This window comes from Syngnathus floridae, chromosome 1 (genome assembly GCF_059516105.1).
Source record: "Syngnathus floridae isolate MCC-2025c chromosome 1, RoL_Sflo_1.0, whole genome shotgun sequence".
Classification (NCBI taxonomy): domain Eukaryota; kingdom Metazoa; phylum Chordata; class Actinopteri; order Syngnathiformes; family Syngnathidae; genus Syngnathus; species Syngnathus floridae.
Genome location: NC_142413.1, coordinates 5551010 through 5575185, shown reverse-complemented (window position 1 = coordinate 5575185; position 24176 = coordinate 5551010). Strand labels below are relative to the sequence as shown.

General features: G+C 48.1%; 4 protein-coding genes across 16 annotated transcripts; 2 read left to right on the top strand and 2 right to left on the bottom strand.

Moving 5' to 3' along the window:
- Positions 1 to 53: 53 nt before the first annotated feature.
- Positions 54 to 5956, bottom strand: LOC148403620 (broad substrate specificity ATP-binding cassette transporter ABCG2-like). Its single transcript, XM_088371930.1, is given in 20 exon segments — positions 54 to 533; positions 1244 to 1320; positions 1462 to 1551; positions 1622 to 1776; positions 1885 to 2009; positions 2086 to 2175; positions 2514 to 2596; positions 2665 to 2810; positions 2908 to 2976; positions 2979 to 2996; positions 3064 to 3162; positions 3235 to 3283; positions 3351 to 3453; positions 3634 to 3791; positions 3850 to 4002; positions 4523 to 4637; positions 4722 to 4781; positions 5187 to 5314; positions 5387 to 5440; positions 5820 to 5956. Coding segments are annotated over 19 exon segments (1905 nt in total). The 5' UTR covers positions 5426 to 5440; positions 5820 to 5956; the 3' UTR covers positions 54 to 385.
- LOC148403619 (protein phosphatase methylesterase 1-like) lies at positions 896 to 11481 on the top strand. 8 transcript variants are annotated; one of them, XM_088371980.1, is made up of 14 exons: positions 896 to 1045; positions 7365 to 7612; positions 8098 to 8287; positions 8363 to 8420; positions 8557 to 8608; positions 9037 to 9269; positions 9440 to 9530; positions 9603 to 9668; positions 9742 to 9889; positions 10072 to 10234; positions 10645 to 10709; positions 10873 to 10940; positions 11017 to 11039; positions 11138 to 11478. In XM_088371980.1, exons 2-14 carry the CDS (start codon positions 7584 to 7586, stop codon positions 11140 to 11142), a joined length of 1191 nt encoding a protein of 396 aa, XP_088228106.1. In that variant the 5' UTR covers positions 896 to 1045; positions 7365 to 7583; the 3' UTR covers positions 11143 to 11478. The 8 variants fall into 8 exon arrangements, 7 of the variants coding, with proteins under 7 accessions (XP_088228106.1, XP_088228084.1, XP_088228093.1 ...); XM_088371958.1 differs by having other exon boundaries at positions 11017 to 11481; XM_088371967.1 differs by having other exon boundaries at positions 7460 to 7612; positions 11017 to 11480.
- LOC148403618 (RING finger protein 150-like) lies at positions 11348 to 16067 on the bottom strand. Of its 2 annotated transcripts, none has more exons than XR_015857717.1 (6): positions 15218 to 16067; positions 14313 to 14563; positions 13928 to 14082; positions 13449 to 13545; positions 13033 to 13371; positions 11348 to 12963 (listed from the first exon to the last, which is right to left on the bottom strand). XR_015857717.1 is itself a non-coding variant. In XM_088371943.1 (6 exons), the coding sequence occupies exons 1-6, from the start codon at positions 15672 to 15674 to the stop codon at positions 12845 to 12847; spliced, it is 1323 nt and encodes a 440-aa protein (XP_088228069.1). In that variant the 5' UTR covers positions 15675 to 16066; the 3' UTR covers positions 11348 to 12844. The 2 variants fall into 2 exon arrangements, 1 of the variants encoding a protein (XP_088228069.1); XM_088371943.1 differs by having other exon boundaries at positions 13128 to 13371; positions 15218 to 16066.
- Positions 15048 to 24124, top strand: LOC148403617 (SH3 domain and tetratricopeptide repeat-containing protein 1-like). Of its 5 annotated transcripts, XM_088371907.1 has the most exons (16): positions 15054 to 16915; positions 17108 to 17155; positions 17869 to 17999; positions 18071 to 18176; positions 18249 to 18389; positions 18612 to 18801; positions 19048 to 19124; positions 20140 to 20280; positions 20368 to 20586; positions 20682 to 20862; positions 20939 to 21089; positions 21319 to 21441; positions 22197 to 22347; positions 23564 to 23718; positions 23801 to 23896; positions 23973 to 24114. In XM_088371907.1, the coding sequence occupies exons 1-15, from the start codon at positions 16885 to 16887 to the stop codon at positions 23864 to 23866; spliced, it is 1911 nt and encodes a 636-aa protein (XP_088228033.1). In that variant the 5' UTR covers positions 15054 to 16884; the 3' UTR covers positions 23867 to 23896; positions 23973 to 24114. The 5 variants fall into 5 exon arrangements, 4 of the variants coding, with proteins under 4 accessions (XP_088228042.1, XP_088228033.1, XP_088228026.1 ...); XR_015857712.1 differs by having other exon boundaries at positions 23564 to 23896; XM_088371900.1 differs by having other exon boundaries at positions 23801 to 24124.
- Positions 24125 to 24176: the final 52 nt, after the last annotated feature.

Here is a 24176-nt window from a genome sequence, read left to right as displayed (position 1 = left end):
TTATGTCTGTGTAGATGACAAAAAAAAAAAAACACGCACACACACAAAAAGCACATGGTTATTTTTTTATTGTTATTGTGACGGTACAATAAAACTTGACAGCTTAAAACTGAAGTAGTGGAACCAAACATAGCCAATTAAAAAAACAAATCTAACCTATACAGTACATATGCATATTTGTCAATTAGATACTAAAATACAAGTCAAGTTAAAACTATTAACTGATAAATAACAGAATGTGAGGCAGTACAATTAATGAAATTACTGCAAATCAAATGTGTCGATTATATTTTTTGTGTGCAAATAGAGACACCAGTATTTTCTTCACCACCCGCAATTTTTTTTTTCAATATCTGCTTTTGTTTCCAAGCATGTCCAGTATAGTCTAGGTGAACTTTCTTATGTAGCGCAGTTTGAGGTAAGCAATGGCGAGGAAGGAGATGGTCATGACCCCGAGGGCAACGTGGTTCTGCCAAAAGCCCCAAGCCGAGTAATCCACGCCTTGCTCCTCCAAGAAGTCCTGGCCCCTACAACTGGAGAAAGTCACAAAACAAATGACACTCAGGCAAATATCTCTCTCTCACGTACGCGCACGCGTGCGCGCAAACGCACGCACACACGCACACAAATCCAATCGAAAGGAATGGAACTTTTTACAGTTCGTCAATGTCTGAAGATATAATAACGTGGCTATATTATAATTTCTTCAAAAATTGTAATTTTGAAGATGCAAGAACTATGCAAAATGCTTCACAAATAATTTACCCGATTCAGATTGTCGGCGCCAATACCGTGCTTGAGCGCAATCAAATTTAAAAACGGAGCAATGGCGTCACCTGGCGGCTATTTTTTGTAGCCTCCAGCCGAGGATGTCGTGTGCGCGCACTCTCATGAACGTGTTTACTTGATTGGAACAGGTGCGCTTGTTAGAAGGACACGTTTGAGCTTGAAACTTTTGCCACCTCGAATGCGGTCCATTTTGTAAGATTTCAGACAGCGCTTTTATTTTTGATGCTCGTGGGAAAAGAAATGAAGTCATCTAAAAGTAAGTCATGCGAACGTTTTATGTCTACGGGGGCACATTAGCATTGATTCACTGGCATGTAGATTTTGTTAGCTCATTTGAAAGGACAAGAAATTCTCAAATCTAAACCATTTCAATTCCCTCAGGACCTTTTAGACTTAATTTTCCACATCTTCCAAAATTACATTCACCACTTGCTGACATTTGAACGGTTCTTACATTGTCCCTGGGGGGACACTGCTGCTGTTGAGGCTGCGGCAGAAGTCCAGCCCGTAGAACTCATTCACCTGCAGAGCCTGGGGACCCGGACATAATGTGTGCTGCTTACTGTATGTGTGCTTACAAATGTTTTGCAAAATCTTGCGTATGAATTAGGCTGGATGACTGAGAGAGTCAAGTGACATACGCTAGGTGGGGCTTATGTGTGTCTGACTTACACCGAGACCATAGCGAGGTATGCTCAAGTATTTCAACCAAGCCAGCCAGCTGACGATGGAGGGAAGATTGACCAGCAGGCCCGCAAAGATCTGAAAGGACACGCCCAGTATTGGTCATTTGTCCGTTTACAAGCACCTAGACATCTGATGTGAGCCTCACCATCATGAAGACGCAGGCGATGGTCATGAAAATGTTGGCGATGGCCACCACTGTCTGGTCGGCAGAGATGGCCAGCGCCATGGCAGTGGCGGTGTACGCCACCAGAGTCACGGTGAACATGAAGAGGAAAAAGGCCTCCACCGTTGGCTTCAAGCCTGCACGCAATCCAGACGTGGATTTTAAAGCGTTTCATCAGCGTCAACCAAACCATGGCGAGAAGCCGTCCGTAAACCAAAAAAAGGAGAACAGCCGGTAGTGCCCACCAATCATGAAGTAGGCCACACAGCTGAACACCATTGCGGGGATGGTCCTCAGCGTCACGATGTCCGAGAGGATCTTGGACAGAAAGTAGACCGACACCCGGTAGTAGCCGCTGATGTACTCGTGACTGCAAAGATAGCGAGCGAGATCTTCAGGTGTTGCACGTTTTCACGCGTCGCCATGTTTTTCTGTGTTGCACGCACATGAAGAGTTTCCTCTCGGCGATGAAGAGCTCGGCCGACGACAAGGAACTAAAACACTGGTTGACGGTGATGAAGAAGAGGGCGCCGAACCTGCAAAGGTGGCCAACCAGCTGTGTTTGGAGACGGTAGCAAAGACCAGAAAACAGTACACAACGCATCGGGTGGCTGGGTTGAAGCTGCTGAGATACTTTTGGGGGTGTTGACGATGGACGAGAACGAGAATGATCTCATCGGAGGGACAGCACAGACGGAAAGGTTTGGAGAGAAAGCTTGGGGTGCCACAAGTTTGGATACTTTCAAAATCAATTGGAAGAGGAAGGTAATAAGGCAAGAGTTGCCAGCAGGTGAAGCTAGAGTAGATGGTAGAGGACGATTTGACTGTGATCCATGAACGGGGTTTGGCCTCAAGGACAAGAAGGGCCTGTAACCTGTTTTGGATTCCGCTCTGGTCTTCCTGGACGTTGAAGAAAATGGCTCCGACAACCAGAGCCAGGAACAACGTGACTGCCACCTAAACAAAAACTCCATTAGCTGCAGTTCCTCTCATTCTCCCTCGATGACGCTATTGACTAGTCTCACCTGAGCGATGGATGTCTGCGGGTTGAGCAGGAGGTTGCGGAAGGTCCTCTGAAGAACCCAGCGGAACTGCGTCAGGAAGCTGGTATTGTAGGTGATGGTTCTGGAGCGAGCGGTGCTGCTCGCCTTTTTACCTTGGAGAATTCTCTCTGAGGGAAGACAGTGAGGCGCCGTTTACTTTTCTGCTTTTTTGTGTCTTTGCTGTAATGCAGACCCCCCCCCCCCCTCCCCCCCCTTTGTCCCTACCCAACTCTGCTTTGGTTCTCTTAAAGTCAGAGCAGTTTCTGTATTCCTCCACCAGTTTGTCCTCGATTCCCTCGACACAGAGTCCGAATCTAGAAGGAGGATTAGAAGCGGGTTAAAAGAAAAAAACAAAACGTGAGCATTCATTTGGCAGCACACCTTCTCCGTCTATGTTGCCGACGGCCATTGCGGTGGAGTCTCCGTTGATAACGTCCAGAAAGAAATCTGCAGGGTTGTTGTGAGGCTCACAGATGTACCCTGAGAAAGGAAAGGGGGACGGACGTCAGGCCTCGGTCAAGCAAACGCGGCTAAGACCGGCGCGCTTCCTACCGATTTCTGAAAAGTAGTCCAGAGCGCTGTTTGCCGGCCCGTGGTACACCTGAGTGAGTATTTCGACAGTGTAAGAAGTCACTTGAGCGCATTGTACGTGAATTGGTGCAAGTGACCTGTCTGCCGTTGACGAGCAGAGTGAGGCTGTCAAAGAGGCGATAAATGGAGTAGCGAGGCTGATGGATGGACAGGATGATGGTGCGTCCCCTGCTGGCCATCCTGGAAAAATATTGAGGCGGCAGGTTGAGATGCTGTTGATACAGCTGTCGTTGTGCTTATTGTTCTCCTGTCGCTCCCCGAGGGCTCTCCTGTTTCCGTTTTCTCTGTCCACCCTTTGAACTTATCGTCTGTCTTCCTTCCCAACGATTTGACTTTTGGTTGCCGTGCGTGGGCAGGCACCTTTTGAGTAGCATCAGCACAGAGTTGGCGGTGCTGGCATCCAAGCCGGTCGTGGGTTCATCCAGGAAGAGAACGGGCGGGTCGATGATTAGCTCCATGCCAATGTTGGTGCGCTTCCGCTCGCCCCCGGAGATGCCTCGAATCAGCTGGGTGCCCACCTGCGCACCGTGGCCACGTTAGAACGCAGGACGACCACCGACCTATGCCTCGCCTCACCCGAGAGTCGGCCACGCGGCTCAGTCCGAGCTCCTGGATCAGCTGGACCACTTTCTGCTCCTTGGCTGCCCGAGAAACACTGGACGGAAGACGGAGCGCCGCCGAGAAGCTGAAGTTCTCCCTGACTGTCAGTGTTCCCATCACCACGTCATCCTGTCACCCAACGCAAAGCAAACGTTTTTGATGGCGGTCCGACATAAAACAGACATTACTACACAGATTGTCACAAAACCGTATCTAAGCAACTGACAAGACAATGATATTTCGCCCCGTACATTTTCTTGCCCTGACATTTTTCTGATGGTACTTTTCTCACCCGCGCCTCGTTATCCCAGATCACTTTACATATATGTCTCTGTCTCGTCATACCTCATTTTCAAATTGTGGCACTGGCAACATTACGACGAGGTCACTGGATCACAGTACGCTTAAAGCTATTGTGTTTATTGACCTGACGCTCTCGAATGTTTTCAGACTCGATTGTTCAAATCAAATAGAGGTGATTTAAGGAAGGGTATTGGACGAAACATTTGTGGCGGAAAACTCAGGCAAATTACAGAAATCTGATTACAAAGTCAAAGCAGCAGCAAAAATTTTCCCCGTGTGGTGCTCACCAGAAGTTCTCGTGCCGACTTGCAATGGATTGTAAGAGGCAGGGGTACTTGGGTCTCACCTGCACCACGTACCCTGATAGACACTTAAAGTTGGGTGGTTGAGGGGCGCCGTCAATGAGGACTTCTCCCGACAGACCGGCAGGATCCTTCCGGGCAGCCAAGACATCTAGGAACCTTCAACCCACCCCCCAAAAACAAATGCGTGGTGGTGATGATGAATGTGGCTTGGTGACATTTTTGCCAATTGACGACACTCACGATGACTTTCCACTTCCGGTTGCTCCCATGATCGCATTGAGGCCCGGCTTCATGATGCCACTGTGGAGGGCAGCACATTTTCGGCTCGTCTACTTGTAGGCATCAGGTTGTGATTTCAAAATCATCTCAAAAAACTGAGAGCAGGGGAACGAGCTGTAAACACGTGAGCATTGACTTGAACCGGCCTTCACCTTTAGCTTCAATTGGTCAATGATTACACGGGCTGGATCGTAAAACACACCGGGTGCGGCCTTCGTTCAGACATTCGTGACAGGGACGGACGTTTTGTCATTTCAAAACCACGAGCATGCTGGATGGAAACTGGAATAGGAAGAACCGAACCCATTCCGCTTCTCTTGGAACAATTCGCGAGTGTGTTTATTGGTTAAAGCCCAGCGCATTTCCTTCCTGCTCCTCTGGCACGTACACGGACGCTCGCTTCCACGTTTCAAAAGAGTTTCTCACTTGAGGTCAATCAGGATATCTTTGGTGCTCCTTTTCTTCCTCCAGCATAAACATCCTTGAGCTTGAGTCACTTTGTAGTGAATGTTGTGAAAGCTAACCGCGGCGCCACGTTGCGGCGCATCTGCGCACTGAACAAGAAAAAGCACACATATGCAGACGTCAACTGAACTTCTAGTTGTTGTGGCGTCGGAATGAGGTACCTGCTCTTTGACTGCGTTCGTCTGCTGCAGTTCCATCATAACTCGCTCGCCCTCCTACAAAATGCAAAACAAAACTCATTCCTGACCGTTGAAGTATCGTAACAGAGGCTGAGTCAACCAATGTAGAAACAATGAACGAGCGCCGTTCAATTTCAAAATCGTCTGGGGACACAAAACGCTGATGTCAGCACAATTGGCCATCTCCCTTCGAACGATTGCCTCACCCATTTTTGTGCCCCGAATCAAAGCGCTCAGCTATCGGCATCAGACACAAATTCACAGATTTTGCACCAAACGTAATCATGGCAGGGGAGAAACTTCCAAAAATCTATTCTAAGCCCGCTTTATTTGACAAACTTCGATCTCTGCCCCTCCTCCATTTTTCAACTTAAGCGTTAGTGAACGTTACACGGGAATTGAAAGGCTCACTCACCGGGCGCGGCAACAATCGGCGTGTGTGTGACTGTCATCCAAACACAAAGCTCTGCTGCCGCCACTGCTGCGCTGCAGGAGGGATTACACGCGTGTGCTGTTTTACGGCGGTGCGCAACTCGCTTTTGTAACTGCAGATCTGACCCATGGTCCACATAGATACCGTGCGCAAGGTGTCATGCTCATTTTGCACTCATCATGGAGAAAAACAAAACTTCGATCTATGACCCCTTGACAAATAAAGATAATTCAGTTATAGTCGCGGATGGCAGGAATGACAATTACTAGCTACATTTTCTGATGGGTGCTAAGGTCAGCTTAGTACACAGTGCTTTTGTTCTGGTTCTAAATGCAGAGATGTGACTTTGATTTTTATTTGACTGTGCCTTTTTTTGTTTTTTTTTTTTGTTTTAAAGAACTGGGTGTGACGGGGGGGGGGGGGCGGGGCAAGAGCTGGACCAAGTGAGTGGCTTGGGAAAAGGAAGTCTGGGATTTCCCGGTATTTAGTTATTTTATGGATAATTGAGGACACAAGTCGGCTTCGACTGGTTACTAGGATACTGTCTGTCATTCACACCTGAGGAGAATGTTTGCTGCCTCTGCGTATGGGTCACTCCCAAAGGAAAGTGAAATGTACGTGCTGAAGTTGTCTAACAATGCTGTTAATTGGGGACTTGTAACCCTCCGGCCTTGTTTGAGTTTTAGGAGCCTTTGCTGTGTAGTTATAACACATCATTAGTACTTTAACTGTACTTTAACCCTTTTCAAATTCGTTGGAAAACAGCAAAAAAATGAAATTCAGATCAACAGCGATGTCAAGAGATACAAGTTTAATTAGATTCGTGACCACGGTAGTAAGTCAAAACATAAATTAAAATTAATGGATGTTCGTTGAAGACCATCAGCGGGAAAAAAAAATTTTTCTCCTCTGAGCGAAAATATTCTACATCACAAAAATATGGGGTATTAATCTAATTAAATAGAATGTGCATCATGATTTTAGTTACAATCTGATTCAGTGTGTACTCCTTCTGGTGTGCCCAATTTGGCCACTAGAAGGCAGTAGGGTCTCGTAGAGACATGCAGACACAAATCAACTTCCACGAGTGCTACTGACATTTTGTAAATTGCTGTAATATCTAATATATTACTATGGTCATTTCTTAGAGAACATATCCCTAGATTAAGGGATTGTAAAATAACGACGAGTATTTTCCTGTAATATCAAGCTCGTGGGGTGAAGCTAGCTATTTTTAAGGTAGAGTTGTCCCATTGTTTAGGCATAATTCTCTTTTTTGTCTCTTGTAAATATATTTCAGGTGGCAGCATGGTTTTACTTATTAATGATCTGATTTAATCATTCTCAATAATTTTCATGGGTTTCCATTAGCCCTCAGTTATTGATGGATTGAGAACAAATGCCCTGTAACTTCATTTGAATCAATGCCTGCAAAGTCATTTTTCTCTTGAGAACGGCATCCAGTTTGTAAATTCTGCCACAAGTGTAAATGACATACGTGAAAGTTTGAAGTGCGTCAACCTGCAGGCCCACTCCTGTCGCCGTCAGCCAATGGGCCGCCGCCGCCAAGATGCTGCCTGACACAACCAGCTGACTCGGTATTGTTCTGCTGTGCGTATCAGCGCTCACGGAGCGTCATCATCTTATTCGCTGGATGGACGTCGGCCCTTCTGCCCAACGTCGTGGAGCGCGGGAGAGACGTTTGAGAGAAAGGTCTGGCTCCACTACAGCAGCTGAGAAGCAAACATGTGGGAGGAGAATTTGGACAAGGAGCAGTAAGTCACATTTCCGGAACTCGGACAAGATCCAGCGATGCCTTGAGATACAAGTTGAATTCGTTCAGTGACTGCGCTCAAAACCTCAAACTCTTGTGCAAGTATCTCAGATCAGGTTTCCCTGTGGAAATGAATGGAAGCACCCCAATTTTTGCGCATTTCTGTTTTCAATAATGAAAATCAAGTCCTGATCAAAATAATGGCGTCATAACAAAGAAATAGAATGTCAAGAATTCAATAGATTGTGCCTCATGAGCTAGTGCTGCAATCCAATTCAATGTGGCGTTCCTCCTGGTGTGCCTGCCTTGTCCACCAGGAGGCAGTATAATTGCACACCTGCTCATTTGCCAAACTGCTGCTTAAGTGAGTCGAGTCGACTGCTGTCAAATTTCAAGTCAAAGCAAAGAATCAGCCCAACAAGAGCTTTTATCTCAAGGCGCCAGTGTGAGAATTTGTCACTTTTTGTGTGCCCGCATGTGGACCAGTGACGTGGGCCAAAACCTGGACTACTCGCCCGTGTCATGGGAGGAGTATTTTGAGCAGATGGAGGACGTGAGTGTGGTCCAGGCTGACGGCCGAGACATCTTCAGGGTGTACAAAGCTGGACATGAGGGCCCCCTGTTGGTTCTTCTGCATGGAGGAGGACACTCGGCCCTGTCCTGGGCAGTTTTTACGGTAAGTGTGACTCCAGAACTGTTCCGGAACATGAAATGCTTCCAGGACTCGCCATAAGACTCTTGTGCGTTGTAGACTGCCATTGCTGCCAGAGTGAGCTGCCAGGTTCTTGCCATGGACCTCAGGGGGCACGGTGAGTCTCGCATGTATTGTTTGCGGTATTATGCAAAATCACAACTGTGATTATTTAAGACTAAAGTGTAGAATGGTAAATAAAAACTATTTGCCAGCTCCAGTCCTAATAAAGTGGATTTTGTCCTCCTGTAAAGGTGACACACTTGTCCGCCAGTCGGACGACTTCTCCACTCAAACTATGTCCAGGTACGCAATTAACTTATCAGCAATTTAGGTTGAAAAGTCAGTTTCGTAAACATAAATCTACACTTGCACGTTAAAGCAAAATGTCCTTTCTCTTGGTAGTTACGTCACAAACGTTTGATTTGGAATGTAAGTATATATATTTTTTTGCCTCGGCTGGTTTTACGACGACCGTAAGTAAGGGAGGAAGGTTGAGCAGTCGTTTGGGAATTGGAGTTCACGTACGGTGTGTTGCCTAGAAACAACGTCACCATATTGGCTAGCACTGAAACTCGCCGCCAGTTGATGCTCACCTTCTTGTCACTCAGCTACGCAATGCTACGTAGCAAGTGCTCTCCTGGTTCCCTTCACTGTGCTAACAGAAACGGACAACAAAACTAAATGCACAAGAACCAGAAAGGATTATAATATTGCAAACTATTCCAACCTAGGGAAACACGTGTGCACAAAAGCGGCCAGCCTGTCATCCAGCCGCCGCTAACCAGACAACCTGTACATGCCGCCCACAGCGACGTCGCCAACGTGGTCCGGGCCTGCCACGGGGAGATTCCTCCTCCCGTCATCTTGGTTGGCCACGGCGTTGGCGGCGCCATCGCTGTGCATGTGGTCAGTAATGAGCTGATGCCCACCGCTGTTGGACTCGTGACCATCGACGTGGTGGAGGGTAAGGCCTTTTCATTTAATTTTGGGTCATCGCACATTGGCTTTGTTTGTCGTTGCAGTTTTACGTATGTATTTAAATTTCAACATTGTGGAGAAACACGTTTAGGCTGTGGTCCTGTTTTGGGTGTGATCGGGTCCAAAACGTACCTCCGCCATGATCTCTGTGGGCAGGAAGTGCAATGGAGGCGCTTCACAGCATACAGAACTTCCTGAAGGGGAGACCCAAGTCCTTCAAGTCTTTGGACCACGCCATCGAGTGGAGGTGAGCAGTCATGGAAGGAAGTAGACCGCAAGACCTCGTTGCCATTGAGACCTTTGCCTTTGGTTCTTCAAGCGTCAAGAGTGGACAAATCCGAAACTTGGAATCTGCCAGAGTGTCGATGGTTGGTCAGATCAAAAGGTCGGTTTGGTTTCGGTTCGTTAATTGTGTGACTCGGTCTTCGGCTGCACGCGAACTTGTGGCTGTGTGGCAGGTGTGAGGCGGAGGAGGCCGACACCCTGGAGGGGGCCGGCCCAACGAGGGAAGACGCGGTGGAAGACCGGAATGAGGAATTCTATGACCGAAGCTACGTCGACGATGCGAAGAACGCCGCCACGGAGGCCGGCGGTGGACAAGGCCAGGTATAACGACATCATTGTGTATGATTTTGTCTGACGTATACGCTACGTTGAAAAAATTCACCACACTAGGCTTTTGGATGTTTTTTTATTTTTTATTTTGCATTACATTTTCGCTATCAGCCTTGTTATTTTTTAAACACGTTTGACATCATAAGACTAAGGTGACAAGGCTTTGTCTGCAGAGCATCTACAAATGGCGTATAGACCTGTCCAAGTCGGAAAAGTACTGGGACGGCTGGTTTCGGGGGACCTCCAACCTTTTTCTGGCCTGCAACCTGCCCAAACTTCTTCTGTTAGCAGGAATAGACCGGTTGGACCGGGACCTGACCATCGGCCAGATGCAAGGTGTGCAGAAAAATACCATCAAAGGCAACTTTTGCCTCTGTTAAATGGGGGTCCTTGGAAAATGTTCATCCAAACATCCGGAAGTTAGCTAAGCCCTGTTGTAGACAGTCAACTCTCCTCTTTTGTACAGCTTTACTCTCGTTTCCATGGTGATAGCTTCTTCACAGGCACCTGCTGCTGTCAGGCAAGTCAGTCAGACGCCGCCCACGAGTGACAGCCCAGGTGGGGGAGGGGCGGGGGTGTCGGTGGAATCAAGGTGGCTACAATAGGTACAACATAGGAAGAAAATGATTTGTAGCCACAGAATAGTTGTGGATCCTTACAGGACCAGAGTTGGCTTTGCAAATCATCTCCCCCCCCCCCCTCCCCCTCGTTCTATCACCGTCTGAGGCTTTGTGTGTGTTCCGCAGGTAAATTCATGATGCAGGTGCTGCCGCCCTGTGGTCATGCAGTGCAAGAAGACCAACCAGACAAAGTAAGAAACCACTCAGTTCATTGGTGCAGTCCATATTTGGACTTAAACTTTTTTTTTTTGTAGCTTGAGTGCATCAGTATGTCAGTACAGGGGATTTTGTTTTATCATCTTACAAGGAATAAATAAGAATTATGTAAATAAAGGTAGTCATGATTGTGTGAAGGTTTCTGATGCCGTGGCCGCATTTCTGCTGCGATACAAGTTTGCCGAAGCCAAAAGAGCAAGAACAAGGTAACAATGAGTCAGTGGATTGAAGAAAGAAAATTGCTTTTGGTTACACTTGTCTTTTTCCTCATTCTCTCTCTAGTTCAACTGCTTCTTTGGCCACTGGTAAGTCGACTTTCAGCCTTTGTCATGAGTGAAGGATGTGGAGAAAGGAGCAGCTAGAGGTCAAAGGTCAAACACTCTGTATCCTCACTGTCTTTCAGAATAGCACAAAGATGATGGACTGATCTGCACACATGAAACAACACAAACCTCCATCTTCATCACTGATGTGAAGCTGCTAAACAACTCCAAACATTAAAATGAACTCAAATTTGAAAAAAATAGTGGCCAAGGCGTTATTTTTTTGTTACTTTAGCGCTGGTAAAAAAAAAAAAAAAAAAAGTCTCAGCCAATAAGAACGCGTGAACGCATACAACACAACAGAGAAGTTTAATTCGAACAGCATTCACTAGAGAAAAAGCAGCCGTGACGATGAGTTGTCGTCGTCACATATTACAGCGAACAAGCTCGGCACCGGGGTCAAGTGCTCACATAAACGGGGAGCAAGATAAGCTTTGACCACAACAACAAAAATCCTTTGCATTTGCCAGCAAGCTTGAAAGAAATTTGCAGCCTGTGAAATTTTTATTATGACGCACCGAGAGAGTGTAAAATGTCAGACTTGAAATGCTCTCGTATACAAATAACAGCGTTATTGCCGCTTCACAAAACCGATGGTGCCAAAAATCTATTTAACAAAAAGCAAAACCGCTACTGGGATTCTTGCTTGATGCATTTGTTCCTTTCATTTTGGCAGAAAACTTGGCCTGAAAATATTGCGTGACGTGCCACAAAAAAAAACTTCACACCACTTTTGTTTTGGATCCAAGCTGTGCAAGTTCATGTTTCAACACGGGAAAAAATGTTGACCTTTAGGATGTCCGTCACTTGGCGTCGTTCTTTATGTACAAGACACCGCCAGCAGGAGGAGGGGTGGGGCGGGGCGGGAGCGGCGTCGATTTCATCTTTCTGGCATTACAAAAATAAACATCTCGTCTGATAGCAAAATAGATGACAATCTGGAGCGCTTGTCGTTACGCGCCGCCTCTCTGTCCTCTCCCCATGGTCACGGCGGGAACAGTGAAAGAGAAAAACTTTAAAAAATTGATTGTCAGCGATGGGACTAAGGAAGAAATGTTGCTTGCTCGCCGTACCAACATTTCTTGCCATCTTATTGGGGACGGAAGGAGAAGCAACACTACAATCGCACACACGAGCAACTACAAGGTCAACACAAATGTTCACCCAGTGGCCTCGTTGGGCGAGATTGCGGAGTAGGACGAGAAGTGAGCGGGACCAGGTCCTGGAACATTCCACAAAAGGCAGATGACGCAGACAATCACCAGTGGGAGGAATCACATGTGCAAGTCCCAAGTTTCTCTGACAAAAAAAAAGTTAGTCAAATAGCTGGTAAATTTCAAGCGAGTTGGGCAATCTTGCTGAGTTGCAATATTGACTTGCCACAAACCAGTCTCTCTCTTCTCTATGACTTCCTTTTCCATTAAGTTTGAACCTGACAGGACGTAATCCTTGGATCTTTTCATGTCAAGTCCCAAGCAGTCGTTCATCAGCCAAATGTAAAATTGGCAACCTCGTGACTGGAGAGGGATTTGCTTTCAGTCGTTTTCTCATCAATGCTTTTTGTTCTCTTTGGATTCAGGAAGTCCAGCGTAACCCCGAGGAAATTTGGAGTTTTGGAACGCCGTTGGGATACACGTTGACGAGTCTACTGTTTCCATCCTGTAACCAGGTTTTTGGGGAAAACGTGGTGTGGTTGAGGTGCCGGTTGGGAGTAGGCCAAGCTCAAAGAACTACTTTTTCCATTTTGCTTGTTTGGATTTTTTTTTTGGGGGGGGTTTCGCTTCCTCTCAGGACTTGTCCCCTATGTGAGATGCTTGAACGGATCCCTCCTCATCTGACAGACCCGTTTCCACGGCGATTACCAGCGATGCCATGGAGACGCTGCTCACCATCGGCTGGAACTCACCTGCAGGTAGCAAGACGGAAAGCGTTCAAACACTCCAATTCATTGTGCTGCTCGCTCCGGTATACCTGCCTTGGCCACCGGGAGGCAGTACTGCGTAATACAGCCATGCAGACACAAAGAATAGACTTCTACTGCATCTGTGACTCATCGAGAGGCAGGCTGACCCGTGTGAGTGTCGGTGGTGGCCGTCATAGGACTGTCCCTCAGAGTGTCTGGCGGGTCGTGGTAGTCCTGCGGGAGTCCCATGCGTCGTACCCCCGGGTCCAGAACCACAGAAGAGCCTCCCTCACTTAGCGTGCCGTCGCTGGCCGCCCCAGAGACTACGGCCTCCAGCGCTAGGGGCCCCGCTCCGCCGCCCGGAGCCAGGTCGTAATCCAGCGGCAGGTCGTCCAGGCAGTCTGCGTTCAACTGGTAGATAGACAGCAATGATGACGCCACGAGCCCCCCATTACCCCCTCCCCTCTCTGGTCCGCCGTCGTACTCACAGCGATTCCCAGTGCTTTCAGGATGTTCATCTTGCACATTGGACACGTGCGATGGTCCAGGAGCCACGGGTCTACGCAGCTCTTGTGGAACAAATGTCTACACACAGACACAGATTCTTACAGGGTTAGCGTTCCAGGGAAGTTACGCTGGAGAACTTTGTCAACTTTTCATGGATATTAAATGGAAAGGTCAATAGCAGTTGAAGTTTATATACTTGCTTTATTGTCAGAGCAACCAAACACCCTCGAGCTCAATGCTGATTATTAATGGACAGCCCTATTTAATGGTTAGCATTGGCGATTGTGGTTTTAACAGTACTCGTAGGCACATATTCTTTATTATCTGCAAAGAATGACTAAATTGGATTGCCGCATTAAACAAGTACTTTACATTGTATCTGTTATACTATCGTGCAGTGCAAAACAAAAATCTGTCTCCCGCCAATAGGAATTCAAAAATAACGAGAGGGGTAAAATACCTGCACGGCAAGATGCGGACCACGTCGTTGGCCTTGTAGCCTTCGATGCACACGGCGCAGTTATCAAAGTCGGCCTCTATCTCTTGGTCGCCCTTCCTGATGGTGCGCACCTGCAGCTTGCTGATGGCCTTCTTGGCTGCGTCACCGAGGCGACGCTGGAGAGGAGGATGGTGACTTAGGCTTGGAATTGTTGACTAATGTATACATTGTTTAGTTTGGCGCAATCTTGTGGCATGTTTCGACTGTGAGAGTTCCTGAAATAGTTCACTCAAAATTCTATAGTTGACATGATCATTAAAAAAAAAATATATATATATATCTTTCTGGTAATCAGGTGACGAATATGCGTTTGCCATCAGCCCCCGTGTGGCCATCCCAGTTGTACCTGATTGCGGTCTCGCGCGTTGGCGTATCGGAACCTCTGGATGTAGTAGAAGACGAGCCAGGCCAGCGAGATGATCATCAGCACGATGAAGGAGATGGACACAAAGACCACCGAGGTACGGCTCACATACTTCTGCAGGTTCCTGGTCCCGATGGTGATGGTCATGGTGACGGTCACGTTGCGCTCCAGCAGCGACACCACCTCACGACCTTTGGGCTCCGGAATCATGATGGCCACCACGTCGCCTGTGCCTGAGTAGGGGAGAAGGACAGCTCAAAAGGTCAGAGGGCAAATTCTGAGTGGCAACATTGCTTGAGGACGTCTCGACTGCTGACACCTTCCGCAAGCAACGTTCTCGTTTCAAGATGCTTGTTACAGCGTTTACTCCTTTGCAGACAGCTCCACTCGCCTTGCCTTTATTTCTACAAGTTACCATGAGTGTCACTTGATAGAAACGGAACAAAACATGCTACATAGAAAAGTACCCCAAAAGGTTTGGCCTGTCTGGCTTTGAGGTGAAACTTCAGGATGAACCAATACTGATCTGCAACTTTTACAGATGAACCTGATTCGACCCGCTCTGAACACTTGAACGCCTGTATCGCAAACTGTTCAATGTTGTTGTCAAATCAGTCCCAAATGGACGTCCACCCCCTTCCTTTCTGTGACTCGTCAAGTCCCTTCAGTTACAACACGCTGATTTGACGCTGAGACTCTTGCCTCCTTCTCCCGTTTGAGGGATTGTTGATCAATTGCTTGCTCTGACGATAGTCGAGAGAGATTTCCCTAGAGCATCATAGATTCACCCCGAGATATCGCACCAAATTCCGGCGATACTGGCAAGATATGTACGAAGAAGCGTGAGAGGTACGAAGAAGCGTGAGAGAAGGAAGCGGTGGGCGCACCCGGATGAGGCATGGTGATGGTGTCGTTGGCATTGGACGAGCCCACGTTGAAAATGACCACGGCCGAGGCGTTGCGCTCGGCGGCGTGCCGGATTTTGTCCCTGTACGTGCAGTTGCCGCGGGCGATCAGAGCCACCCACGCACCGGCTTGGGCTGGCACCACAAACGGGGTGGAGGGGTCGCAGGCCTGGCGATCGTGCGGAGCGGCGGGCAGGACGACTACCCCCTTGGCGTCCCGCTTGGGCGAGTGTTCCCCGTAACGCCCGCATTCGGACTTGTCGATGCGCAGCGTCTTGGTGGCGGGCTCCACGTAGGTGATGTTGACGAAAGCCGTGTACCATTCCTCCCGCTCGGCCACGGTGAAATCGAGGCACAGCAGGTGGACGAAGCAAAAGGACAGCAGCCACGTCGAGAGGGCCAGGCTGCGGCAGGCCGCCGCCACGGAACACGGAGCCATGACAGAACGGAAAGCGAGTGCTAGTCGGCCATGGGGCTCGGCGCCCGGGCGGAAGCAGGAGCGAGGCGCGTATGGATGTCCTCCGTTTGTCGCTCGCTGTCTTCCCCTCGTTCAGCTCTTGGATCCCCTGCGGCAGGCTACGTCAAGAGCAGGCGCTCGCTAGCCGCCTCCATCTGCAGCCAACAAAAACATCCGCGCGAGGTCGGGGAAACGCAAACAAAGCGTCGGTGGCGCGGCGAGTCGAGTCGCTAATCAAAAGGTGGCACCTCAAAAATTGAGCTGGGGGCGTTCGCGTTTCCCGTTAAATTGTAGACGCCATTTAAACTGCATTGTTTTGACAGGGCCCCAGCTTTCCGGCAGCTCCTGATTTGACAGGGCATCAAGGTAGCGCCTCGCAGTTAGAAAAGAAGGCTACTACCGGTTGTGGGTTGTCAAAACAAAAGAAATGTAGCTCTGAGGGAGGGCATCCAAGCAGCGGTTGCAGCGGTTCGTTGGGTTTTGTACGAAGAAGTTATATTTTTGTTAGTCGCTCGTTTTAGTTTTGTTACGATCGTGGAACCGAAGAATAAAAACAGAATCTTTGCATTTTATTCTGAAGTAGGAATCATTTAAACATCTGCTTTCACCAGCGTCAAATTCGAATCGCGGTGTGTTTCGAGATGATGTTGTTGCGCCACCCAGTGGTCTGGCATGCTGGACTGTATGGAGTACACTGTACTGTACTGTATATAATCTACAGTAAAAACTACAAAACAAACTGACAAATAACTCGTTTTCAAAACAGACGAGTAAAAACTGGTCAAATACTAAAAAAAAAAAAAGATATTAAAAGTGAAGACAATTTGCAATTCTAGTAATGACACACGAATTTGATGCACAATTTGTTTTCGCGGGCCACATAAAATGATGAGGAGTAAATCTTTGTCAAAATGGGTAAATGAAGCATTCCTTTTTTCAGTCCACGTAAGCAGGAAATTGAGGAGTCTAGGCTCAATGTAAGAGTCGAAACGTGAAGGTAAGGATTCCTTTTAAATGCGCAACATTTCATTTCAGAAAATAAAGTAATGAATTTAAAGTTTTTCTTTGACTAGTGAACTAACCTTTATTTTGGAGAGCCAGAGCAGCCGCTGTGGGCTTGACACTTGTTTCCTTCTCAGAGAAACGCTCACTTGTGTCTTCTGTGTCGAAGTGACCAGCAGAAGTGAACGCGATGGAAAAAAGCAGACGACAAAGTCGACTTGGTATGAAAAAATTACTTTTTTAAAAAAAATCTATTTATCCATTTTATGTTGTAACCGATCCTGTCACGGGCCATTCTTACGCATTTTTCAACAATGCCCATTAATCCTAGTTGCTTTCTCGGCGAACGGCTCTGCGGCAATTTAAGCAAATACATCTTTGTCTTCTTATTTTTCCTCTCCGTCTTCCTCCAGGTGTTGCTGCCACTCTGAAGGGAACATCTGACGAGAACCTTCCAACAGGTTACTAACCTTTTTTCTTTTATTTTCCACATTGCACGCATGACCCCAGCTGGAGACATGTCATGTGAGCCCATTTCAAGTAGATTACACATTTACCCTCGGAAGTCACCCATTAATCTTAAAGTGTGTATCAAAGTGCAGCTACAACAGGCAAATGCATGTTTTCATATGATTAACTTGTTGTTGTTTGTTTTCTAACACAATTGAACAATGAAACAAAATACAGCCTGTTTTGTTTTGTGGTGTTTAGTGACTAAAACGGGCGGCTCGGTGGCGCACTGGCCAGCACGTCCGCCTCACAGTTAGGAGGGTGCGGGTTCGATTCAACCTCCAGCCCTCCCCGTGTGGAGTTTGCATGTTCTCCCCGTGTCCGCGTGGGTTTTCTCTGGGCACTCCGGTTTTCTCCCACATTCCAAAAACATGCTGATTGAGCACTCCAAATTGTCCGTAGGTGTGAGTGCGGATGGTTGTTTGTCTCTGTTTGCCCTGCGATTGGCTGGCAACCAGTTCAGGGTGTCCCCCGCCAAGTGCCCGATGACTGCTAGGATAGGCTCCAGTACGCCCGCGATCCCGTGTGGGCAAAGCGGTACAGAAGATGGATGGATGGATGGATGGATGGATGGATGGATGGATGGATGCTAAAACCGACTGATGTCGTTCGAAGGCATGCAGGGAGATTTGGATGATGATCCCTGACTTTTGTGCACTTTCAGCTCTGCCCGTGCGCCTGGATGCGGTCACGGGTCACGAGCGTCTTCCTGCACACGAGGAGTCGCAGGAAATGCTGCGAGGGAAACTGCGCACTCAGCAGGCTGACAGCACTGAGCTCAGCACTCTCATTGAGGTACGTCACAAAAACACACTCGGAAGGTCATTCGGGGGAAATCAGCAAGCAGCAAAAACTGTGTCAAATAGGAGTTGTCTGCTCACCTCGTTGCCATTGACCGTGAAGACCAAGTGATTTTTGTCACGTTCCAAACATTCGAGGAAGTGTGGATGTTCGCAACGCACTACACACTTGGTACGTTGGCAATATTGGTGCTGTTCTCCCCCAAAAATGTTTCGTGCGCTTCTCATATCGTGTTTGTCATAGGCCGGCTTGGTCATTGCATGGAGCTTTTGTTGTTTGACAAGGAGTTGTGGCTCCTCTCCTTGGAAAACCATCTTGGAATCAAAGTTTCCGTTCCGGAGGACACTCTTCATGTTCTCTACACGTGCGTCCTCATGGAAGAAGGTACAAAGTGGGTGGTAGTCATGAACAAACACACAACAACAAAACAATACAGTCGTCTAAAATGACATCCAAAACATGACTTCAAGTCAAAGTGAAGTGGATACATTTGTTATACATATTTATCTGCAAATCCTGACACATGGTGACTCGAGTCAGGTGACACGAATCCCTTCGAGTGTCACTTGATCGCAAACAGCGAGTTGTGATGATCTGTGTCGTCAGCGTCAGTGTTTGCTCGCTGCACCGCCAGTCGGATGTTTGATAGTTGCACCTCCGGACCCGACCTGTACCTGGAGCAGGGAGACGTCGCGCTCTTTGAGCCTCCCTTCCGGAACTCGGGCTGGACAGTCCTTTGCTTGTCCGACGGCACCGGGGCCAAACCTGCGCTGGAGCCTGTGATACCTTTTCATCAGTGAGTTAAAACAGCAGGCACATAGAATGCAGTGTAGCTCTGTTGAGCGCAGCTTTACTGGGTTCCAGATGAGGTTCTCCTGCCGATAGGTGGGGGCGGAGAAAAATCACAACAGTAACCTGTAAAAATCTTTGGAAGTCATTCTCGTTTAAGTTGACTGTAAAACCGGCACCAAAAATGAAAGCCGTAGCGCACGCGACGATGGTGATAAAAGTGGCCGTTGGCATTCATGTGATGTTTCCGCAGGTGGTTTCTCAAGTCTTGTCCAGAGAACATTTTGGTGGGTGATGGCAAACCGGCCCGTGACTTCCCCATGCTCTTCGGTGAGGTGGCAGTTTGGATTATTGAGATTTATCTCCACTTCTCACCCTGCACACATTCAATGGTGTCTTGAGAGATGAGTGACTCTAAGTTTTTTTGAGACATGAAATCGTTTTAGACTTGCTCGAGTGCAGACTTGAAATGCAAGCGCCGTGTCATAGCAGTTGGCTCAAACTCGACACTTTTGCCGACCATCATCACCACTGAAAAATAATGGCGAGTATCTAGGTTTTCAATAGCAGTCCCAGTTGAAGTATACTATAAAAGTGAGCAGAAAATCTGCAGAATTAGCCAATGTATTCAAAGCCACCACATAGATCATTGGGACAAAAGAAAGAAAAGATGACGACTACCCTTCGCGCCAGTGGTTCTTAACCTTTTTCCTTGTTCGCACCCCATTCAATTCACCAACCAGTTCACAATGTTCAACCCAGCGTGGGACTGCGCGTCTTGGACTCGGTCTTGGCAGCTCTGCCGGAGTGCTGCGCCACGCCGCTGGAAGGCCTTTGGATTTTGGTTCCTGCTTTTGACCAAAACCGGAGGACTCGAGTGACGTGACGCGAGGTCCCTGGATTTTGGTTCCTGCTTTTGACCAAAACCCGAGGACTCGAGTCACGTGACACGAGGTCTCTGTATTTTGGTTCCTGCTTTTGACCAAAACCCGACGACTCGAGTCACGTGACACGAGGTCCCTGGATTTTGGTTCCTGCTTTTGACCAAAACCCGACGACTCGAGTCACGTGACACGAGGTCCCTGGATTTTGGTGACTGCTTTTGACCAAAACCCGACGACTCGAGTCACGTGACACGAGGTCCCTGGATTTTGGTGACTGCTTTTGACCAAAACCCGACAACTCGAATCACGTGACACAAGGTCTCTGGATTTTCGTTACTGCTTTTGACCAAAACCCGAGGACTCGAGTCACGTGACTCGACTCCAGCCAGCCTCGAGTTTCCGAGTCACGTATGAAAGTTGGCCCACATGTCTTGAGTGTTAACTTTTTGATTGGCGTCCAGGGTTGGTGCTCAACATGCGCGGCGTGGCTCTCCGTTGTATGGGTGACCTTCGCAGGGCGGCAGAGAGCCACCACGCCGCCGTGGCCATCTGCCAGGAGAACAAAGACGTGCCCAACCGAGCGATAGCGCTTGCCAACCTCGGTAACTTATCTGCTTATTAGCGTGCCTCCGATGATGACTTGAGTGGAATTGCAGTAAACGACGTGGCAATGGCTTCTCCTCACAAAGGCCTGCTGTGTCTCAAGGCCGGAGCTAAAGGAGTCGCACGGAAGCACCTGATGGAGTCCGTGCGGCTCTTTTCCTCGCTGGACGGAGGGCACGAGACGACCTTTGTCGCCGTGCTCCTGCGCCTGGGTCAACACTGGGTGAACGAGCGGCGGATGCATTTTGGGAAAGGATGCTACGAGTGGGCTTTGCTGCTGGCCATCAAAGCCAACCTCCCAGACTGTAAGTTGCTAAAAAGAGGACCTTCTCATAGCCAAAACGAGACATGAATTCAGACGACGACAACATCAAATCATCCCAATGTTAATATTTGCCAGGCCAGCTGATGGCGGTAAGACGTCTGTGCCACTTTTATGAGTGGGAGAGTCCGGACCGGGCCCGGCGCGTCATCTACAGCCAGTACCAGGTCCGACTGCTTCAAGGGACACCCGACCGAGAACGGGAGGGTGACACATTGGAAGCCATCAGCCAGCTCTTCCTCTCGCTGGCCACGCAGAGGTTCCCCACCCGGTTCGACCGCTTGACGTTCCTGTGTGGAATTCTCCCAAACGTGAGCTCCCACATCATCACGTAGGGCCTATCGCGCGGCTCTCGACCACACCAAGAGCAGTCTGGCTATTTTCATCGACCTGGGCCTGAGTGAGAAGGAAGCGTACGGATGGCTTCAAGCTGGCAAGATCTACCACCTCCTCGGCCAGGCGGAACTGGTGGAACTTTACGTACAGGTGTGGAGTACAGCTGCCAGCTGGCCCACGACATCACCAGCGTTTTTCTGTCCTCTGATTTGTTGGTCAGACCCAAATGCAGATAGGCACTAATTGGCATTTTGGGTCAAATTAGATGAATTTTGTTGAATTTATTTTTGTCTTGTCGAGCTGTGAAGATTGATTCCGAATTGCACTGTGGATGAGTGAAATTCCCCCGCACACATTTTTTGTCTCATGTGGTGGGCAGGTCGCACTGAATGTGGCTCTGAGCACAGGAGACAACAAGTTCATCTTGAAGATGCAGGAAGCTGCTGGAGATATCTTCTTCAACAGTCGCCATGATCAAGACAAGGCTATCATCTACTACAGGGTACGTGCCCCCAAAACAATGTTTGGACTCTCTCTCTCTCTCTCTCTCTCTCTCTCTCTCTCTCTCTCTCTCTCTCTCTCTCTCTCTCTCTCTCTCTCTCTCTCTCTCTCTCTCTCTCTCTCTCTCTCTCTCTCTCTCTCTCTCTCTCTCTCTCTCTCTCTCTCTCTCTCTCCTCCCGGCTCGCTCTCTCTCTTTTCTCCCGGCTCGCTCTCTCTCTTTTCTCCCGGCCAAGTCAAGTCAAGTTTATTTGTATAGCCCTAAATCACAAAGAGTCTCAAAGGGCTTCACATAGCCAAAAAATGACAATTATTCTCAAAGCAACCCCTGATCTTAAGCTCCCAAAAGGGCAAGGAAAAACTCAAAAACCCCTAACAGGGGAATAGGAGAAACCTTGAGAAGGGACCACAGATGGAAGGATCCCCCTTTCAGGATCACCTGGCTCGCTCTTATTGCTACATGAGTCATTGGTCCTCAAGTTAGGCAGGAATACCCTTGCAAAAATTGAACTGCGATATTGCCAGGGAAGACTGGGATACGTGCTACGAAATGGCGTTAAAGCACCATTTTGTTGTATCACTGTGCAACCTCTCGATTAACTGTGGTTCCGTGGCACCAAGGTAGTGTAAAGTCATCTTTCTATTACTTTGGCCTGAGCACAAAAACAGAACTTGCGAGTTTTGGACAGACAGATAATGGATTGATTGAATTTGGTAGCTTTGCTCATTCGTTGTGCTCCCTGCCTGCCCTTGACGCAGGATGGCGCTCTTCCCATGGCGGACAGGTGCGGCGCCGTTTCGAGCAGGCTGAGGCTGTGCAACAAGCTGGCAGAAGTCATGTTCCAACTACAACTATACGGAGAAGCCTTGGAATTTGCTCACAGCGCTCTGGAGATCAGCGTCAAGCTAGGTAGGAACCAGAGATGGTACCAAGTCACACATGTGCAAGTCTCAAGTGAGTCTCAAGTCTTACTTAACCTTCAAGTCTCAAGTAAGTCCCAAGTCATTTTTTTCTTGGGCAAGTCAAGTCAAGTCCAAGTCCTTAAATAGGTTAAGTCCAAGTCAAGTCACCTTATTATTGCAATTTTACCCACAGAATCTGATCTTAGTAACGTGAAAAGACAAGATATAAGTAACTTTAAGTAACCATCATTGTCCAATGTGTCGAACCTGTTTAAAACATGTGACAATAATTTGGATTTGCACTGTAATTACTGATACTCAGTAAAATACACCATGGAATCAAACAAAGAAGACATTACCTCATACAATGATTGACAGCTCAATCCAAACAAATGAACGTCTGCCGACAGTGTCCGACACATTTGAGTTGCAAATATGAAAAAATAATCTGAAAAAAATCTGAAGGAAGAAACACATTAAAGAGCATTAGAAACTTTTCATGTTTCATCTGTAACATCTGGTTGATGTTACAGATGAAACCCGAGCTCTATAAACTTCAAACGGACAAAGTTTGAAGTTGTCGTCTGGCTGTCTGAAATGTCTCTGTTGCATATCTTGCACTGTGCCGTCCGTCTTTTGCCGTCATAAAGGTAATTCCGATAGCCGAAGGCACCGCTCCCGCTGACATGTTTGTGCATGTCTGATATAAAGGGGCGTGATTCTCCAATAAACACGTTAGGTAGCTAGAGAGGGCACGACTGATTGATTGACAGGGTAGCGATCCAATCATGACAACGCCATTCTCAGCCTGCGCTCCTACCGTGTTATCGATATTACTTTTTTAAATGTATTATTAATTTCATATTCAAACTGAAAACATAAACTAAATAACACTCAAGTCATCGTGTCTCAAGTCAAGTCAAGTCCCGAGTCTTTAACTCCCAAGTCGAGTCTCATGTTTTTTTTTTTATTTTTGTCAAGTCAAGTCACAAGTCATCAAAACAGCGACTCGAGTCGACTCGAGTCCGAGTCGCAGTGACTCGAGTCGACTCGAGTCCGAGTCGCAGTGACTCGAGTCCCCATCTCTGGTAGGCACTACCTGCACGTCTTGCTTATGGCAGCCCACATGGCACTGGTCCAAGTCCTAGTGCATTTTCATTTGCGCAAGGAAAGGGTCTGATGTTAGATTTGCCTTTCGTGGCGACCGGCCACGCTCCGTGCAGGTGAGGTCCTGAACGAGCGAGTGGCCTACCATCGTCTGGCCTCCTTGTACCACCGTTTAGGTCAGTGCGAACTGGCTGAACACTACTACCTGAAGACTCTGAGCCTCTGCCCGGCCCCTCTGCAGTTTGACGAGGAAGCCCTCTACTACGCCAGGGTATACCGGACCTTGGGGGACATCCTTTTCTACGATCTGAAGGTACTGGATTTTTGGACTCAAAGTGTGATTGTTTGGCCAGGCAGCGGGGCAAGCAAAGAATGAAGTCGGCAAATATTTGCCACATTGCCTACAAATGAAAATATGACCAACAAGGGACCCTCACCCAAAGAAATGGGTATACTCGACGTAACGTCAAAAAGAAGGCATTTGATCGACTTTTTTTGGTCAGAGTTAGTTTTTGTTTTCTCCAGGACCCTTTTGATGCAGCGGGCTACTACCATTTTGCCCTGGCCGCAGCCATGGATGTGGGCAACAAGAAGTGGCAGCTGGTGCTGTGCACCCGCCTGGCCACCCTCTACCACAACTTCCTCATGGACCGCCAGCTCTCGCTTTCTTTTTACAAGCGATCCCGAGGCCTCGCCGCGGAGCTTAACGTGAGGAGGATGAACACGGCC

What these genes read in the sequence shown, in the direction of transcription:
- LOC148403617 (XM_088371888.1), top strand. Translation starts at nt 16,885, where the DNA reads ATGGAAAAAAGCAGACGACAAAGTCGACTTG. An exon ending in TGACGAGAACCTTCCAACAG is followed by an intron (nt 17,156 to 17,868) that starts GTTACTAACCTT and finishes GTGCACTTTCAG; the next exon opens with CTCTGCCCGTGCGCCTGGAT. An exon ending in CGCAACGCACTACACACTTG is followed by an intron (nt 18,177 to 18,248) that starts GTACGTTGGCAA and finishes TGTTTGTCATAG; the next exon opens with GCCGGCTTGGTCATTGCATG.
- LOC148403618 (XM_088371943.1), bottom strand. Translation starts at nt 15,674, where the DNA reads ATGGCTCCGTGTTCCGTGGCGGCGGCCTGCCGCAGCCTGGCCCTCTCG. An exon ending in GTCCGCATCTTGCCGTGCAG is followed by an intron (nt 13,546 to 13,927) that starts GTATTTTACCCC and finishes GTCTGTGTGTAG; the next exon opens with ACATTTGTTCCACAAGAGCT. An exon ending in CACCACCGACACTCACACGG is followed by an intron (nt 12,964 to 13,127) that starts GTCAGCCTGCCT and finishes TGCTACCTGCAG; the next exon opens with GTGAGTTCCAGCCGATGGTG.
- LOC148403619 (XM_088371958.1), top strand. Translation starts at nt 7,584, where the DNA reads ATGTGGGAGGAGAATTTGGACAAGGAGCA. An exon ending in CATGGACCTCAGGGGGCACG is followed by an intron (nt 8,421 to 8,556) that starts GTGAGTCTCGCA and finishes CCTCCTGTAAAG; the next exon opens with GTGACACACTTGTCCGCCAG. An exon ending in GACCACGCCATCGAGTGGAG is followed by an intron (nt 9,531 to 9,602) that starts GTGAGCAGTCAT and finishes TGGTTCTTCAAG; the next exon opens with CGTCAAGAGTGGACAAATCC.